Consider the following 19,925-nt stretch of genomic DNA (forward strand, 5'->3'; position numbering starts at 1 on the left):
ACAAGTCCAGGCATACAGGGTAAGTGGATTAGCTCTTATTCAGAGGTTCCAGGATCAACATTTTTTTCCATGCGAATGCTTCTGATAAAGTCTGCGCCTGCAAACATCACTCAGTAAGACAGATTCTTACTCAGGCATAAGTAGTCAGAACTGTCATCATTGAAGCATTATTGACTGGAGTGGAATTTGTCAGGAGTGGTGACATGATTAAGGGCACCTCCGGAAGGAATCCTTCTATTGAGCCATTGATAGGGCTGGCAGCCACTTCAGAACCTGAGCCCAATTGGTTATCTTGTCCAATGGCTTGTCCAATAATAGAATAATAAAGTTGGAAGGGACCTTGGAGGTTTTCTAATCCAACCTCCTGCTCAGACAGGAAGCCCTATACCATTTCAGACAAATGGTTGTCCAATCTCTTCTTAAAAACTTCCAGTGGCAGAGCATTTACAAGTTCTGGAGGCAAGTTGTTTAATTGTTACTGATTAATTGTTCTAACGCTCAGAAAACTTCTCCTTAGTTCTAGGTTGCTTCCCTCCTTGATTAGTTTCCATCTGTTGTTTCTCATCCTTCTTCAGGTGTTTTGGAAAATCGGTTGATCTCCTCTTCTTGGTGGCAACCCTTGAGATATTGAAAGACTGTTATCAGGTCACCCTTAGTCCTTCTTTTCAATAAACTAGACATACCCAATTCCAGCAACTGTTCTTTATATATTTTAGCCTCCAGTCCCCTAATCATCTTTGTTGCTCTTCTATGCACTTTTTCTAGAGTACAACACAATTATCCTCATTATTATTTTGAATGCTGCTTGGCTAAGTTTCTTTGAAGAGCACATTTCCTTAAATCATGCATCATCATCATCATCATCATCATCATCATTAGCCACCCAGACTTCATTTTGGAGTTAGGAGACCTCAAAATTCAATTCATCATCATCATCCAAACACTTATATGATGTTATCAAACCCCTAACATTTTGCAAGATTCTTGCAGGAGATTTTGCAAATGTCATCATGTTCCAACCATTTGGGCAACTTAAAAATACCCATTTTATTCTGGCTTTCATTTAATCTGGTTAACCTTTTGGTACCCAAAGGTGCTGTTTTGGTAACCCCTGGGCAGTAGTTTAGGGAAATTGAAGGATTAACACATGCTCATGTAGCTCTTTAATTAGGCTGGGTATAGCATTTACCTCTTTATTTATTTATTTTATGGATACACTATTGAACTTCTTTTATCCCTTTCTTCCTGGATAACAAGGCCAGAAAAATCAGGAAGGGCTTTTCTGTGGCCTTCCCTACAAAATCATCTCTAATAGCCTGGTTTCTTTTCAGAGGGTATTGCAACATTCCCTCTAAGGCCAGTTCTTGGGACTGGCCAGTGTGAGAGGAACGACTGAACTACAGAAGGGTTGAGGGTTCAAAGCCTTGTCCCATGGCTTGGTTTTATCAATATAAAATTAGGGAATCATCTCCCTGACAGCTTTGCGTAGGATGGGACACTTGTGTAAGGATGGGAAGCTAACAAAATGAACTTAAAGAAATCAGCATCTCCTTTCTTGGTGAGTTCTCTTAACACATGCTGGTTGACTCAGGTGTTCTCCATGCCTATGGGAGAAGCCGGTTGCTTCTCCAGGTCAGGCTCTTCCACAGGGCGGGCTGGTGATTGAGACCTGACTTCTGATCACTGCTGGTTTGGAGTCCTGTGAAGAATTCCAAATGGTCATGAACGTCCCAGCTGTGTGGTCATACAAGCATGATATAGTAGCCTGACGGGCTCCAATACTAACATCAACAAAGAGAAAGGAGCCAGGAAGTTGGTAAAGATTTACTTCTCCAGCACCAGCCCTCGCCTGCTTGCCTGTGGTGAGTGACCTGCTGTCCGCAGCTCAAGCAAGTTGCAAACGGAGGGAAGAGAAATGGCATTCCTGATTGCTGTCAGACAAATTTAGCATTCATCACATGGACTGAGGGAGAGATGGATTTTGTCCCGTTATCTAAATAACTGGGGCCATAAAAGTAGGTGGAGAAAAACAAGGCCTTACTGTATGCAGCAGCAGTTTTTTCTAATCGCAGCGTGCATATGCATGAGAGGAGGGGTTTTTTTTAAATAACTACCTTAAATCATTAATCTCCAGAATTAATAAATCACAAGCAAGGCCTATTTTTAGTGTTTAGCTTAATTTTGAAAGGGGAAAAAGCTAGCCGACAATTCTTCTGTCAGTTAACACTTTGGCAGGATTTAGTTCAGTTGAAACGAGAGTGCATTTAGCCACTTTAGAGATGATTTGGCTTCATTAAACTTGTAGAGCTGAGGGGCCATTATTATGTCGCGGCTTTGAATCTTTTATGTTAAGCATTTTAGGCAATTCTGCAGGAGAAAATTTCATTTTACGGTGAGCTGGATACACTGAAGAAGAGCTAGGATGACAGAGAGATAACTATAACAATGAAGGAAGGGGTTAAAAAAGTCAGAATGGCACCCCACTATCTTCTGAAGTGAATCACAATTCATGCAAAACAAGAGGCTGGAATTTGATTATAGACACCTTTTTTGCCCACCTCCCAATACCCCAGTCATGAGAAAAAGCACATGAACAATTCTGGGTTTCCCTAAAGCACAGAGAGCAGGAGGCAGCCTGGGCAGAAAACTGCAATATTTTAAATTGGGAAAATCTGGATGCCATAGGGCACTCACGATGAAGCTCTGGAAGATTTATAGAGTTGCCTCTATGGTCTCTAAGTCGCAAAAACAAATCTGCAAATAATTTATAACAGGTGGCTAATGACCTTGGCTCTGAACATTTGTGTTTTAATACTCTTCCAAGTTCCCTAATCAAAATAATTTACATCCTTTAAATAACAATAGTTACGACCTTTCCAAATGTTCATCGATTACAATTTTCAGAATAAAGAATCCACTTTGTGAAATCTTCACGTACCTGCTTTACACGTCCTTCCCACATGTACTGCACTCCTGCAGCTATTCTGCTCTCCAACTGGCATAAAAGATTCGCCTTATTTTGACATAAAAGAAAATATTTTTTTTTCATTCTGGCAAGTCAACAAATAATATAATAGCATTATATTTTTCTGGAATAAATTGCATTTGAATATGTTAAGAAAGGACATAAATTCAGTTCCAAGGAACAACTATACTGTTTTCTTCTGTATTTAGTTACTCATAGCATCAAGGAGGGATGAGCAGAACCTGGTCAAAATAGTCAAGATCTCAGCCCCGATTGTCCATTTTTGGTGTGTGGACCTTCAGTCGTTCAATCATGGTGGTCACCTGACCTTTTTTGGACCATACTCTGCCTACAAACCCGAATGGCCCAATGCCAAGACGGGATGAGCTCATGGGCCCAGCTCATGCTCTTTATGAGCATATATTTTGACCTGTTCAGAGGATTAATTCCACAGCCTGGAGCAGAAGTGTGCAAATGCACTTCCCAAAAACGTTCTTCTCTGGCACACACCCAGCAACAGCTACGGGAGCAGAATGATCTGCGGGAGACAGCTTAATTCTTCTTTTCTTGCGATGTTAAACCTGCAGTGAATGTATAATACTCTTAAACCCGCAGCAAATAACTAATATTTATAGTCCATTTTCCCATAATTTGATTGAGAGGAGTTGCATTATCTATTTATTGACCGTGGTAAAAAGGAGATGCTCTCATGCGCATGACTTTTTTCCCCCAGAATTATTTGTAAGTAAAAACCTGGCTTGTGAAAGCTTTGTGACAAGAGTATAGTTGACACCGACTCAGACTGGATTCCTTCCAGTGGAGCACCCCGGCTTTAACCCATTTAGTTTCCCCATCATTTAGCTAACTTACATAACTGGATTCCTTACTTTAAGAGAGCCTGCGTCTAAATCTTCTCTTGGAGGTAGCAGTTACCCTTTAGTAACCTCTTACAAACTCATCATTTTCTCTGTCTTTGTCCTCCTTGGAGCTTCAGAACTGGATATGTAGCTGGTTAATTTGCAGTTGTCAAATCTGCTGTCATATCCAGTCATTGCTTAAAATGAAGCCTTTTGAAGAAACATTGCTCCTAAAGTAAATTTTCACATATCCCACATTTTCACTGTAAAAAAAAATTAAGCAAAGTAATACAGCAGACTTCTTTAAGCAGGGTCATTTCTTTTCAAGATGTGATTTCACAGAAAGGAAGGGAACTATCTAAAGGTTGCAAATACATAGAAAGTATAATAGGGAACATTTTGTAAGCATAAGGAGTTTTGCTGAATGATTCTCTTTTCCCTTGGGTACTCTTTGCTTGCCCGACTGACTCTTAATAGAGACGCTAAGAAGGGTTAGATCTAAGTAGGAATAGAATAGAATAGAATAGAATAGAATAGAATAGAATAGAATAGAATAGAATAGAATAGAATAGAATAGAAAGAGGAAGAGGAAGAGGAAGAGGAAGAGGAAGAGGAAGAGGAACAGAACAGAACAGTACAGAACAGAACAGAACAGAACAGAACAGAATAGAATAGAATCTGGAACCAGAACTGGAACTGGAACTAGAACTAGAACCAACCAGAACCAGAAATAGAAGCTGAATGCTCCAACACTGGAAGTTTTTAAGAATAGATTGGACTACCATTTGTTTGAAATGATAGGGTTTCTTGCCTGAGCCAGGGGTTGGACTAGAAGACCTCCAAGGTCCCTTCTAACTCTGTCATTCTATTCTGTTCTGTTCCGTTCCATTCTGTTCTGCTTTATCTAGAACTAGAAGACTAGATTAGAGACTTTAGCCTTTGATGTTGGAACTGGAACTGGAACTGGAACTAGAAGACTAGACTTTAGCCTTCAATGCTACGAGAATCATTGGAATCTTAAAAGCCACATTTTGGCATTGATGGTGGACAGGTGGAGAAGATGAGGTAGCCTGGAGTATGTTGGAACTGGAACTGGAACTCCTCTTTTTCTCTCTCCTTCTACCTTTCCCAGCATGAGAGTCTTCTCCAGAGAGCCGGGCATTTACATAAAGTCTCCAAAGTAGGATAATTTGAACCTGGACATTTGGCCATGGGTGAGAGGCACAATTGTTGCCATGCAGCCATTGCAAAATATCAAGTCTTAGCATCAGATCCTCGTTATTCATTTTGATGGTGGAGCTCAGGAGGTTTACAGGAAACTTTAGAAAAACAAAACCATCCTCTTGTTCAACTCCAGGAGCTGCTGCTTTACAAATAGCTATACAATTACTCATGGCTGAGTTATGATATACAGTGTTTTGTATCCAAATAGGTACCCAAGAATGCATGATTTATTTTGCCTTCAACCTGGAAAATAGGGTTTTTATTCATAAATGAAATATATTGTTTTTCTGTTGGCTGATAACTGCTTTTTATTCTGCTGTTTCTTTCATCTCTTATCCCAACCAGCTCCAGGAGTATATCTTTACCTTAAATCACCACCGCAATGTAATTGGCACAGAGCATCCCAGCTTGTAGAACATTTGTATTCCAATTTTTATTTTTTTAATTAATGAATCTCTGGCAACACATTTATCTTTTGGACAGAAAAAATCATCTACGTGTTCATGCTTTGCTTACTACAGGTTAGAGAGCCTTCAGAAAAAAACAGTTCAGGATGTAAAGGTGTCACATAAAAAGCAAACTTCCTGCTACAATTATGACTGAGAATTACTGGTTTCTGAATTGATGACACTATCAGTTATCCCTATGCGAGACAAGGAGCCGTAGAAGATACTTGCATGGGTCTACAGTGCATGTTTCCTAGGACGTCTGCAAAGCATAGTAAAAGGCAACAACAAGAAAATGTCAGCTACAAACAATTCTATCTGCTTTATATATGTCATGTAAAATTGGTCTGTTCTTATGTGCAATTCAGATATAAAACTAGGTGAGTTTAGATTGTGCCCTGGTGACTTCCAACTTGACTTGTTCAAGCATGTCTTGCCTACATCTTTACATGGGCACAAGCTTCCCCATGATTTAGAATCCTGCTTTGCTATCCTACATTTGAGCCAGAAATTATAAACTTCTTTGATAAATTCTAATTGGGATGTTCAATAGAGTTGGGATTTGAAGGCCAAACTGGAACCATCCAAGGTAAAACCTCTTAACTTCACACCAAGAGTCAAAGTTTTCTCAACCTTAGTAACTTTAAGATGTCTGGACTTGAACTTCCAGAATACCGTCAGGGGAATTCCACACATCTTAAAGTTGCTAAAGCTGAAAAACATGAGTCTAGTGGTTCCAGAATGTTGGGAATGATAGTATGGATAGTATAGTTACAAGCTGAGTTCTATGTATTCCTCAACTTGGTTATTTGAGAAATGATGGCCTTGCTAGAGTTATACTTTCAGAATTTCCCATGATCAGTGGCCTCTGAATATAGGAAGCATGCGGACAGGACTGTTTTCTCTCTGCTTATCACTTATCAACAGCCATGTGGTTCCTGTATAGTTCTGCCTTTGAGGGACGGAAGTCCTGGAACAGAAAGGCATCGTGTTGCCTGTTGAAGCGATGTGGTTCTCCGAGCCTGACATAATTTCTGAAGGAACAGAATTGCCCATGACAACTTCAGTCAAGCTGCAAGGGCACCGATAAACCAGGAAATTGGTTTATGCCCATTAGAAAGTTTAAAGCAGATGTCTGAAGAACATATGGACAATCGTGTGTGGAATGGCCAGAATCAAAAATTGGCTGGCCCTGACATGCATAAGTTCTGCCTGGTATGTTCCATCTGGTTTTTCCAAATGCACATATTGAAAAAGTTCCATAGGGCTGCCCACAGACAGGGCATCTTGTGGGTGAGAGGTGACGGGGGGGGGGCAGGATTCCTCAATGCGAGTCTAACCTAGGCATTCCCACCACACGGTCGTCTGGCTTAGCAGCTTGCAAATAGCTCCAGCCCTCTTTCAGACTCCATTTTGCATCTACGTTTTTAAAAATGGGGGAGAAATTAATTTGATATACATGTTCTTATAAACTAGAACACATTTTTCATTTAGCTGTCACATTTGTTTTATGTTAAGATGCAGTTCCCACATACAAGACTCTGAACATTAAGGAAAAAGAAACATAGATTTGTTACCCATAATTGGTATTTTTGTTTAAAAAAACCTATGACCTTTGAAACAGATATTATGCTATTTATATCTGTGTGGATATGTGTGCATGTATGTCTTTATATATACATTTATAGGTGTGTGTGTGTCTTTATATATACATTTTAATCTATACATATGTATTTATGTCTCTTTATGTGTGTTTGCGTGATCTATATCTACATATCTATACATTTTTATCTCAGAATGGGCTGGAAAAATTGCACTTGAAAAAGAAGGCAGGCTATAGAACGTAAAGTGGGGAGGCCCTGTTCCTCCCTACACAAACTGTGACAATAATAATCCATCACACCCAAGAGAACAGCTGGCATTAAACTCTTTCTCCCCTCAACATCTGGATCCAACTCTCCTTTGGCATATTTGCTTTGAGGAAACATTATCTATAAGTAATAATATCAATAAAAATAACTTCTATTAAGCTAAAGTTAAGCAGCATGTTTATAGTAAGCGCAGCAACCAAAAAAAAGTCTAGCTCCAGAGTGGCTAAATTATTTATGTTCTCTTGTCACTGGGGCTGAAGAATGTCCAGAGAATAACAATTATTTGTAAACAGGATGGATGATAAACCCTTTGTTAGCGAGGGAGGGAGGGGCAGAGAGAGAGAGAGGGAGGGAGAGAGGGAGGGAGAGAGAAAGAGAGAGGGGGGGAGAAAAAAAGAAGACTTAAGCAACTTTTTTCACTTGGCCTTTTCTTGGTACCAAGTGAAGTTTACAAATATTTATGGATTAAAGAATCAAAAATCTATTTAGGTGCCCTGTAGTAACGTAGGAGAGAGCATTGGTCCAGTGGTGGATGGAATGCATTCTGAACATCCATTATATTGGAAGAGCAGGTATCCAGAGTTAGAGAGTCTAGAAATACGATAATTATTAAATTAAATTAAATGAGACATTTGAAGACCTTTAATTCTGTCACAAATGACTATATCCCAATTATGTCATTAACAATCACAACTATGATTGACATTTTCAGCCCACCCTTCTAGCTGCCCCTCTTTATATAGGGAGAGCATCTGTATTCTGTCATTATGCACAGTATAGATTCTTATAAGATCTCACAGAAAATAATCAAGTAAGATTTTTTAAAAAATGTATATTGGGAACAGGAGGGGTCACAGAATTCCAGATCACTGCCCAACAAAAACTGGAAAGTAAAACCTAAGCTTGCTCTTTTAAAGGGTTTTAAAGGACTTTAAAGAAAACAATCAAAAAAATTTCTCCATTTTAACATACAGAATCAGTAGGCCTACCTAAGACACTGACAAAGATCTGCCTTGCTCAAAAGGTTTTTCCCAAGTTTGGAAACTGCTTTGTTGAAGCTGTACAAACCAGTTTTGTATTCCTCCTCAAAATTAGGCTTCTGATTATGACATAATGTTGACTTGTTGTGATTTGAAATGACTTGTTTGGATGAAAACCAGGGGCAGTTCAATGAATCCAAAGTGTGGCGTTTAGAACAACAATGCCTAATTATGTCACTCGGAAGTAAGAAGGAGCCTGGGAAAGTTTGTTCCTTACCTGATACAGAACGAAGGCATATTTTAACCTTGCATTTTTCTAATAGGATTTCCTGTTACAGAAAGAGAGAGAAGTTTTATATGTTCCTGCCACAAGAAGTAAGGGGCACATTGCAGAAAATGGGAAAATAACCTTTATGCTAACCTTTATCTGAGAGGTAAAATTAAAGCCATGGCACAGAATATGATCTATAATATTCTAACCAGAACCAGATAGTCATAAAACAGACAGGTTTATAGCTGTCTGATGTGGAAAAAACCTTCACCTTTTCTGTAAAACCCTGTGCATGATGATGCAAAAGGAAAGATTTATAGACCACAGTAAGGCTTGCACACATATAAGTAACTTTTAACACTTGTAAATCTGTTTAAAATTCTTGCCGTAAAGTTTTGGTGATTTCTGTCTTTACACAGTAGATACTATTGTGTGGGGATTAAGGTTTGGAAAAGGGAGGGTTAGTTGAGCTTTATCACACTCAACCTGATGTTGTCATTATTGACTTACAAATTGTGATTTGGTTATTATTAAATTATTTATTAAATTTGTTTTGTTGTCCACCCATACAAATATAAATAAATATATCTCAACTTGGGTTCTGCAGCCTAACAGTGTCTGATCCTACTGGCTGGTCGTGGGGAGGGGTCACAAACACCAGATCAGGCAGTGGGTCTTGCAAAAAGCCAACTGGGGAAATGGGGATAAAAACAGAAGCGGATCAAAAGAATGAAGATGGCAGTCAATTGGATAGTTTTACCCACTGCCCCCTTGGACCACTGGCCCTACTTCAACTAGTCTATTATCCCCAGAACCTGGGACATTTTTCACCTTGCTGGAATCTTCATTCAGCCACGTGGATGAGCAAATTTAATTTTCTGCATATTAAATTTAATTTAAGTTGCCTGTAGTGGTCTATCATTGTAACTATAGTCATCATTATCTACCATACAGGAACCGGCAGGCCAAACAAGGGATAAAGGGACTCTCCCTTCAGACTCCTGATCTGCCTGCTCTTGAGTAAAGGCTTTGCTTTGATAGCAAGCAAGGAAGAGAAATAAGGAAGCTTCATACAGAAAAGGTTGCAACATTTGAACCAGGAGTTGGGAGCCATTGACTTGCCACGTCTCAACCCTCACAGTGTAGGATGGGCTGCTCTCACGGGGATTAACACACAAACTCATTTTTTCTAACTCTATGGAGAGGCTATGTCCTCTTCCCTTTTTTAAAATTTATCTTATCTATAAATGGACTAAAATTAATGTCCAGAGAGATTCTCATTCATCCAGATCATGGTTGTCATGAAGGTGGTTTTTTTTTTTAAAGGTGACTGAACTTTCTTGGTTTTTTTCCTTGAAGACGTTTCACTTCTCATCCAAGAAGCTTCTTCAATTGAAGAAACTTCTTTGATGAGAAGCAAAATATCTTTAAGGAAAGTAACGAAGTCCAGTTGCCTTTTGAAAAAGCACCTTTGAGACTAAAATTAAATATTAAAAAGACCAAACTAATGATCACAGGTGAAACAACCAGTTTTAGAATTGATAAGGAAGATACTGAAGGTGGATGGAAGGATAGAAGCAGAGGATGACCAACTGCAAGGTGGATGGACTCATTTAGAGGGCAGAGCGACCATTGGGATAGGCCTGGAATAGCATTTAGGGACATCTATCTATCTATGGAGGAAATCTACCTATGTGGTCTAGTTCTTGGCACCAAGCTGATGGCACATAATCAATTAACTACAACAGAACTACAATCAATGTAGTTCTATTCCATCTGTTGTGCTATGCCATTGGATAACTTCACATATAATGCTAAGGCAGTAAAGAAAGATTTATAAACCACAGTGCTGTCTTCACACAACATATTTTCCACGTGCTCCTTTGAGCAAAAGCTCCCTTCAGAAAATCCAGGGTGAGTGCCTGGCTTGAGGGGGATTTCTAAGCGACGCCATTGTTCTGAAGGAGTTGCCTTAGAAGGCAGAACAAACCTGCCAACCGCCTCCTTCCCTCCCTCCCTGGTTTCATCTGCAGTTCCTTGTTTGCAAACTGTCAGCCGGGATTGGATTCCTGCCTTTTAGCCCAGGGCTGTCTGGACGCCCCTCCCGTAGCACCTGAAGATCCAGTTGGGTGGTGGGTATAATGAGGGGGCTTGGATGAGAGTGAATGGCAAAAGGAATCTCACTTGGCAAATCGCTGTAACAAAAGTGACCCCGGCTGATCCGGTGTGTTGGGGAAGAGCAGGAGGCTTGACCTGTTGGTCTCCATTCCCTGATCCATGCATGTAGTAGCTGCTCAGCCTCTCCCCTTGCCATTCTTTTCATCGCTGGGCTTTTAAAACCATTAGCTCTCTTTGTAATCCTAGCAAGACGTACATTTTTTTGACCTATCACAAACTGAAATCTTAGAAGATGCCTTTCAACATTTGCCAGGAACAGTTTAAAGGAGGTGGAGGGTGAGGGAAAAGGGACTATTATGGTTTAAAGGTAGATGGGGGAGGAAGAGACATTCAAGGCAAAATGGGGCAGATTTTGTGGAATACGAGAAGCCTTGAAAAAAATATAATTCTATAATGGGAAGGTTTGTTGCAAACTAGGGAGGACGGTGTTAGGTTGCAAGGCTTCGCAGGGTAAGTGTTTGGCTTGCAACTGAATTAAGCCAATCCATACATACTGCAAGGCAATCTCCCTGAACTCAGTAAAATGTAAGGCTAAGTAAATATAGCTCAAGGGTTGTCTTAAACTCACAGGCCGTCCAAATGTATGCAACTGAAATAATTCAATAATTCAAATACAGCGCCTGAGAATGCAGGTTTTTGTACAGCACTTCATGCTTTGAAAAGTGTCTATAATAATCTCCCTCTCCCCCCCTCTCTCTCTTGTCTTTTTCATGAGCATAGAAGCAAATGCAGCTGCTTTAAGAAGTTGCTTTAAAGATGCAGTTGCCGTAACAATTCAGATCCTTTTAAAGCAACCATATCTTTTTTCCAGGCTTAAAATAGCCAGAACTGCTTTAAAAAGCTCCTGCAACTGTATATCTTCCTGGCATTATATATTTTTGAAAAAGTCTTGCCCTCCCAAGCATTCTGAAGTATCATTTCCAAATCATTTTGGAAGCCTTTTTTAAATCTAGAACCCTCTTCATGTAAAACTTAATCCTGTTCATGCGTTCTGTAAACCCTACTGAGCTCATTGAGAATTTAATAGTGATTGATTCAAGATGAAGAGGTCTGAAAGCAATCAGATTTTTCTAAGATGCACGATATAGTTTCCTATAACACAGGGTTTTTTTATGTATTTGGATTATAGAGCAACATTGTAAAAGTTAGGAACAGGGGATTTCAATGCACATATTTTTTGTTTGTTTGTTTGAAAATATAAAGAGAGACTGGCTGGGGACTCATGGGAGTTGAAGTCCACACATCTTAAAATTGTCAAAGGTAAGGAGCACTGTGCTATGATATCTGGAGAAATTGTCAACAAGCTTGGGTTAGTGGTGAGTACCATCCACAAGCCGGAAGGAGTGTGGTGGGTTCTCTCCGAGGCAGGATAGTGCAGCTTCCTATATTTCTAAAATATATATATATAGATAGATTTTCTGGTGACCATCAATGTGCAGTCTTAGAGCTCTTTCTATTAGAGACGATGGAAAATATTTGTAGCTCCGGTGGCAGATGTTGGTGCTAGTGGTTTCTTCTCCAAGCCAGCTGTTTGGCTTCCAAATGTTTCGTCACCAGGGGTTAGATAACATCACCAGGGGAACTTCGGTTGAAGCGTCTTCTTTCAGGTCTCCTCTGCTATTATGTGGTCTTTTGTGGCTAGGTGGTCAGTTGGCCATGTGGTCAACAGGTCACATGATGCAAAGGTCTCCAGAGGAGGAGGGAAAGTCATGCTGATTGGTGAGGCTGCGTCATCTTTCTATTCTTAAACTTTCGTTTAAAGGAACGTTTCTTCTTTACTTCTGCTTTTGTCTCATTAACTGTCATTTTTATCTGATTATAAAATCTGATGAACTTTCTTGGCCATCTGGTCACAGTTATGTACAACTTCCCGGCCGATACATGCATGGATTTAATTAATTGTTTTGTTTTTAGGTTTCTTTTCCTTTTATTTAAGTTATGGCTAGACTTAAAATTAACACAAGCTGATAGGAAAGGACATAGACAAAAAGCTTTCCTGCTGTGATTATTTCTATCAGATTAGATATGAGGTACCTAGTACCTATTTTTTAGGGAGACTACATAAGCATTTGGGACATTTTCCCCTGAATTTTGTTGGATATGTATTCAAATACCTTTATGATCATGGGGATGACTTTTTTTTTCATCGACGCGACAATAAAGCTTAGTGTAGGTGCAATAGAAAGAGTTGTAGCCAATCAGGATGGTTGATTTTGTACATTTTTGTGCGATGTTATGCGTTGTGACTTCAGCAGAAACTCAGTCGGAGCTTTCAATGGTTGCTCAGAACCTTTAAACCTCCAGAAGCTTCACCTGCAAGGAGGGAGGCCTGAAGCCCCCTCTCCTCCTGGAATCCCACCCAAGCCCTTAAGCCCACCTGTCACCTCCCAAACGTTCAGAAAGTGGCTGAGCTTGAAAAGGTCCTGAAAAGGTTTTCAAATCAGCTTCTGCTAATTTTAAGTCTAGCCATAACTTAGAGGGGGGAGGAGAACAAAAGAAAAGAAGCAAAGGACACCTATTTTTTTATTAAGCCGGGGCACAAAAATGCTGTACGGTATTTTTTTTTAAAGCTAATGTAATCGCTTGTCTGCAATCAGCCTTAGGAAAACAATCCTTTGTGTGACGTACAGCATTGGAATGATTCCTTAAAATGGGCTGGCTTTTGCCTGTACAGGTGGTAAACCCCCCCCCTCTCTCTAGTTCTCTCTCTCTTTCATTCTCTCTCTCTCTTTCATTCTCTCTCTCTCTCTTTCATTCTCTCTCTCTCTCTAGTTCTCTCTCTCTTTTATTCTCTCTCTCTCTAGTTCTCTCTCTCTTTCATTCTCTCTCTCTCTTTCATTCTCTCTTTCTCTCTCTCTCTAGTTCTCTCTCTCTTTCATTCTCTCTCTCTCTTTCATTCTCTCTCTCTTTCATTCTCTCTCTCTCTAGTTCTCTCTCTCTTTCATTCTCTCTCTCTTTCATTCTCTCTCTCTCTCTCTCTCTAGTTCTCTCTCTCTTTCATTCTTTCTCTCTCATTCTCCCTCTCATTCTCTTCCTCTCATTCTCTCTCTCTCTCTTTCTTTCTTGTTCTCTCTCATTCTCTCTCTCTCCCTTGTGAGTCCTGGCAAGCAGCATGTAATGGTGTCATTAAACTGATGGTGCACATGGCAGGAGGGGTGGGGGGGGCATGCTTTGTCTCAGCCCATATGCATTTGGATGGTTGGTTATGATCAAACAGAAACAGAAGGGTGCAAAGTTCTGTTTGTAAAAAGATCACTTTTCCTGCAGAGTCTGGGCATCTATAGAAGAGCCAGAGTGTGGATCGGATCTCGGGGCTGCCCTTGTTCCCCTTGATTGGAGCTGGGCTCCCCACCCCCACCCCCAGCCCTGTTCCTGTGTGCATTGCATCAAGTGTCACTCGCAGAAAACACCCAGCAAGCCCAGCGGAGGCAGGGAAATACGCAGAGCTTGGCAGCTGCTGTGTGTAATGTATACGCAGGCACATCTGATGGCCTTTGGGGTCTCATCTATAAATGTTCCTCTTTGTTTACAGACTAACTGATGACCTCCCAGTGATTGTTTACTCTGCCACGTGAAATGACATTGTCCTGGATAGTGTCGCCCTTCAGAGAACCAGACACATTTACGCCCATTTCTTCTTCCAAGAGAGCCCTGGGAATTCTAACCCAAGGCCTGTTTCCCTTCTAAGACGCCCCAAAGGCACTTTTCCCAAAAGGCTGCTGGGTTTTCTTTGTTTTTCCTCAGAGACGTTTCGCTTCTCATCCAAGAGGCTTCTTCAGTTCAGTGTTTGGGACAACCATGGCCGGGAAAGACTAAGAATCTCCATAGACTTCTAAGGAGCCCTTCCCCAGCCTGGGGCTCTCAAGAGGTTTGGGACTCCGATTTTCAAAATTCCTAATCTAGAATTCCCAATCTGTTGTCGTCAGACTGAAGAAGATGGACTAGACTTCTGGCTAACCCTTGACCTGTTGGAGATGCAACTCAGGACGCAGAACAAAGACTTACATGGCTTCCACTCCTATCGTCCATTTTGGACTGAAATCAAGAGGATTTAATTGATCTGAATCTACATATATATATCACTGATTGTTAAAAGATCCATAGTATCCCTAGCATTTGGAATCATGGATTTTTTCTGGTTATTTCCATAATTATTCATTGTGAGATTGCATTATATTATTAATATCACAGGCATATAGATAGTCCTCATTTAGCAATTGTCTCATTCAGTTAAGTCAAGCAGTTATGGACAGTGCAAGCAACCAAGTTCAAAGAGCCCCAGAACTTCAACATTCAACTCTGGGCTACAAATATTCTTTTCCATTGGAACATTTTAAATTCAAAACAAATGAAAGCCAATAAACCAACCTTAAGAGCAAAACAAGAGCTCCCGTTTTCTCTTCTGCTGGACCAAGAACTTTGACTCCGATCCTCACTTAGGCAGAGAAGCCAAGTTTTTCCAGAAAGAGACAATGACAAACTGCTTCCAAAATTGTTGCCAAGAGAACTTCTAAAGGGCAAGGGGGGAAAAGTGGCAGAATATTTATAAAGACAGCTTGCTATGAAGTTTGGCATTCAGGGAGAAATACTTAATATTTTTTCTTTCCATTTCATTTTTCCTGATTATGGTACAAACTCCTCCTTTTTTTTTTCTTTCTATTGGTCTATATTTAGATTCATTTCAGAGGATGAAAAGGGATGGTTTGCAACATCAAGATCTCTAGAAATTAATGCCTTATAGCTTATATTAATACCTACATACCTTATAGGGACTAATGTTGGGGCAGATGTCACAGCCAACAGGGGTTTTTTTTTAAATAAATAAACGAAGTATTCATACAAGAGAAGCTGAACACCTGTGTCATTTCTGATCTCAGAAGTCATTATTGGAAGCAATGACAGACTATACATTCGTGCCAGATCATAGATTATATAAATTGTTTTGTAGCCACTAAGTTGTTAGATGTATCAAACTTCCTGGTCTCATGGAAGGGCCACTACCAGAAGACCCCTCCATGGGGCCAGGGAAGACCATCGTTCAGCCATTCTTACGGTGACCTCATTTCTGCTCTCTGAAATCAGCTGTCACTAAACTCAGTGAACTGCCATGCTACCCATACATTTTTTATCTTTTATTTTATTTCTTTGTCAAGCATATATAAGATAACAGGTATTCATAATTATGAATACATGAAATGGGTAGAATAAAAGGGAACATTAGGACAGGGACAGTAGGCACGCTGGTGCGCTTATGCCCGCCCCTTACAGACCTCTTAGGAGTGGGGTGAGGTCCACGGTAGACATTCTGAGGTTAAAGTTTTGGGGATTTGAGGAAGAAACCAGGTAGAGTCAGGTAGGGCATTCCAGGCATTGACCGCTCTGTGGCTGAAGTTGTATTTTCTGCATGTTGGGGACTCCAGTTTGTCGGAAAACTGTAGTTTGGCAAAGCTTGTTACCAGATTCAGCCTTGTGTTTCTCTTGGAAACGCAGCAGGAAAAAAAACCCCAGGAAGGCCGGCCAGATATACAGTAGCAGGGTTGCTTCTACTGCTCCCCCTCAATTAAGCAAAAACTCATTTAAAGCTGACTTTTATCCCAGCTATTCTGCACTGCTTTTTGTTTCATTGATTTTTGCTCTGTCTGATAAATATTTATATTATGTTGCCCATAAATATTTATTGCTGGCACATTGTCATTCTTGTTAATATTGTCAAGGTTGCCCGAATTCTATCGTAACCAGGAAAGGCAAATTCTGTGCCGAGAGAAGGAAAGAGTGAGAGTAACTGTCAGAATGTCTCTAACCCCCACCCTGGAGGGGGAGCTGAGTAACAGCCTGCCCTTTAGTTGATCGATTGTTTAATTAAACAGCTTTCAGCCGCTCAGCCACACAAAGATTATTTAGGTGGATGCTATTCTTATGTATAAATTTTATTAAAAGTTTTAAGGAGAAAAACTAACAAGAACTAATTCAGAATAAAGAAAACAAAGACAAAAGTGCAGAAAGAAATAGAAGAAGCTTCCAAATTCCTTTGCAGCAAATACAAGCATGATTACAAAGTTATCTCTTACTCTATGGTTATAAAAAAAAAATCTCTCTTTTTTCTATTCTCTATTTTTTTTTTAATCATCAGAACCACAAGTCATAAGAGCATTTTTTCTGTGTCATGCAAAAAGTCCATAAAAGGTTTCCAGTCATCCATAAATGTAGACGGTGTCTTTTCTTCAGTCAAGGAGTTAATCCAGCCATCTCTCTCTACAAATTCTCTCATCTTCACCAACTATTCCTCCATTGCGGAGAAGGAAGAACCTTTCCACTTTGAAGCATATAATAATCATTGTTATATTCATACAGTATATATATATATATTTGTCCTATATAAAAACAAAATTCCACATGTTTTTTCTAGCTGCCTGTCCATTAGTTCCCAAAGAAAAGCCTCTGGTTTCAATTGTGTATTAATTTTTAAAATTGTCTGAATTAGTCTATGTGTTTGGGTCCAACATTTTTTGACTTTTTCACACATTCACTAGACATAGTAGAACGTCCCTCTAGGTTACTCACATTTTCAACATAAATTTAACTTTATAAAAAGTTACATAAATTGATCTTGATCTACAAATAATATTATTAGCACACAACACAAACATGCTTTATATTTGAAAATAATGTTAATACCCTTATTTGAATGGTGAACGAGCAGTTGAATGGCCAAGAATCAGTTTCTGCATTACCTTTTAATAATTCTTACTTCATGCTCTGAATATTGTTTCTCTTGCTTCATTTCATGTACTCTGCTCTCACTGGTCCATGCAAAAGAATCAGAAAAAGCCAGAACTTTGCAAGGGAACTCGTGAAAGCCAAAACTTTAAAAAGTATTCACTGTCCAATGAACTCCGCTCCTTTAATTGAATTCAGAACATTTCTTCTTAATATTATCAACATGTTTAATTAAAATTATATCCACCAAGGCAAAATGGATGGAGGTGATTAAGATAAATTACCTCTGCCCAATTCACACATTTCTAACTGTTTTATGTACTTTAAAGTTGGCCTGTTAGATGGCAGAGGTCACCTCTAAAGGGAAAAAGCTAAAGAGACTTTAAAGAACACTTTGTAAGTTTGGGATACCGTAATCAACTTCACTAGAGGGATGACACGGATCCATTATTTGAAACCCATACAGGTAACCCTCAACTTAAACCACAACTGGGATCAGAATTTGTGTCGCTAAAAAAGGCAGTCCTTACATGAGTTGTGCCGAAGAGTCCAAACTTTATTTTTTTGCTACCATTTAAGCAAATCAGTGGAGTTTTTAAATGAGTTAAGAGTCATTAAGAGAATCCAGCTTCCCCCACTAATCTTGTGGTCGGAAGCCAGCTGGGAAGTTTGCAAATGACCGTCAAATAGACTCTGCAACCACGGGAAGTGTGTGCTGGTTGCCAGACACCTGGATTTTGATGACACGACCATGGGGATGTTGTGATTTATGACCAGTCATAAATCATTTTTTTCAATGTTGTTGGAGCTTTGCATGGTCACTAAATGAATGATTCTAAGTCAAGGACTACCTGTACTGCATATTTTTTGCTTGAAGTAAAGAAATGCGTTCCTGGGGGAAATAGCCGAAATGAAGATGTTTAAGCAGCTGTCTTCTTCTGCAGATCCTTTGCTCCAGACAACAGCTTTATGACTGCATTTGTAAACAATAATAATTAAAATAAAACAGCTTGTGGAAAAATACATAATGTTCATACTTATTATTTTGGCCTAAAGCCACAAGGTTTGTTTGAACAAGCAAAAAATTCCCAACTGTTTTCTCTCTAGACCGAAAAGGGAATCTTGATCCCATTAAAAATTTGGGACAATATCATGGTTGTTAAGTGTTTTCCTTATTTCCTGATGTCAGAAGCAACCTGTGTGTCCGTCTTATCATTAGGCTAAAAGCTGAGGGCCAAACAAAGACGGAAGTGGCCATGTGTTTATGTCAGTGACTGGGCTCTGGGGTTCTAGCCTGCCCAGGCCCTGGAAACCATTGTATCATCATCAATCAAGGGTTGGCTTGCTTTATAGCCTTTTAGCCCTGATTCCATGCAAAAAAAACCCCTGGGTTCAGTTTCCAAGTTCCTGCACAACTAATAACGATGAAACCTGCTAGGAAACGATGGGCAGTAAATGTAACATTAAAAACAGACAACTGGAATGGAAGAGATTTAAATTAAATAGCTGTCGGTGCTATTAATTCCAGGCACACAGACTGAGTCATGAGAATTACATTCGCAAAGGGAACAAAACAAACAAATCCTTTCTGAGTTAACAGTGAGCAAGCCATTTGAAAGACAATTGTTTTCATGGTCAAATCAGAAGCGTTAATGTTAGTGTTAAACGCCATTAAACAAATCAGCCCCATTTATACACTTGCTCCATTAAACCTGACAAGCTCCTAGTTAGTGTGTCTGTCTCCTTTTTTACGTCATCAACCCTATAAAATGTCTTAAGGTCAACATTCCTGTTGTGTTACTACTACTCCACACAGACTGTAACGATGTAGTGGTTTCTCTTTAATTCCCTTATTGTTCTGGTTACAAAACCAAAACTTTGCTGGATAATATAATGATCCCAGGTGCTACTTTATTCTGATAGTGCAGGAAGGAATCTAATAGTTCACTGGCACAAACCTCTTTATTCTGAGTGATGGAAGCAATTATGATACAAGAGTTTATTCATCATCATAAGCAAATCATAATTTAGATTTAAATTTTTTATTATAGTTCTTATAAAATTGATCTGATTTAATTTACACCTGCATCTGGCCTTCAGCTTTAGTCATGGAAAGTTTCTGTCTTTCAAGGATGCCATGGAAGACCTACCAATGTTGGATCAGGTCGGAGAAAAGTTTATGTGGTGGGAAAGCACAATTGCTGGAGAGGGATGAAATAAGAGAAGAGATTATTATTTCTCAAACACCAAATAAATCTAAAGTTTGACATCAGAAGCTGTCTCCATGTTAACACTTTGTTATCTAAAGTGAAAGTCTGGCTAGAAAATTATATATGATGCTTTGTTCCATCTTATGGAACCAGTTAATCAGCTTCTTTCAAATATATTATTAAGACAATATACGCTTTATCTTCGG

The 19,925-nt window shown here is 39.5% G+C and overlaps 1 protein-coding gene and 1 long non-coding RNA gene across 2 annotated transcripts; one reads left to right on the forward strand and one right to left on the reverse strand.

Annotated features, from left to right (window-relative positions):
• Positions 1–578: 578 nt before the first annotated feature.
• LOC148112969 (uncharacterized) lies at positions 579–17,613 on the reverse strand. The gene is made up of 5 exons (XM_087873492.1): positions 17,524–17,613; positions 15,161–15,302; positions 8,621–8,672; positions 2,939–3,013; positions 579–1,699 (listed from the first exon to the last, which is right to left on the reverse strand). The coding sequence occupies exons 1-5, from the start codon at positions 17,571–17,573 to the stop codon at positions 1,605–1,607; spliced, it is 414 nt and encodes a 137-aa protein (XP_087729618.1). The 5' UTR covers positions 17,574–17,613; the 3' UTR covers positions 579–1,604.
• LOC148112970 (uncharacterized) lies at positions 11,923–15,642 on the forward strand. The gene is made up of 2 exons (XR_015728821.1): positions 11,923–12,052; positions 14,325–15,642. It is a non-coding gene; the product is annotated as an uncharacterized LOC148112970 (long non-coding RNA).
• Positions 17,614–19,925: the final 2,312 nt, after the last annotated feature.

This window comes from Pantherophis guttatus, chromosome 7 (genome assembly GCF_059756535.1).
Source record: "Pantherophis guttatus breed Tessera chromosome 7, ASM5975653v1, whole genome shotgun sequence".
In the NCBI taxonomy this organism is placed as follows: Eukaryota; Metazoa; Chordata; class Lepidosauria; order Squamata; family Colubridae; genus Pantherophis; species Pantherophis guttatus.

Bases quoted from the DNA above. Each gene is read 5' to 3' on its own strand.
- LOC148112969 (XM_087873492.1), bottom strand. From the start codon at position 17,573: ATGAAGCAAGAGAAACAATATTCAGAGCATGAAGTAAGAATTATTAAA. The intron at 8,673-15,160 runs GTTGGTTTATTG...TTTCTGTAACAG, and splicing joins GCTCTTGTTTTGCTCTTAAG to GAAATCCTATTAGAAAAATG. The intron at 3,014-8,620 runs GTAAGGAACAAA...TGTCAAAATAAG, and splicing joins ATGCCTTCGTTCTGTATCAG to GCGAATCTTTTATGCCAGTT.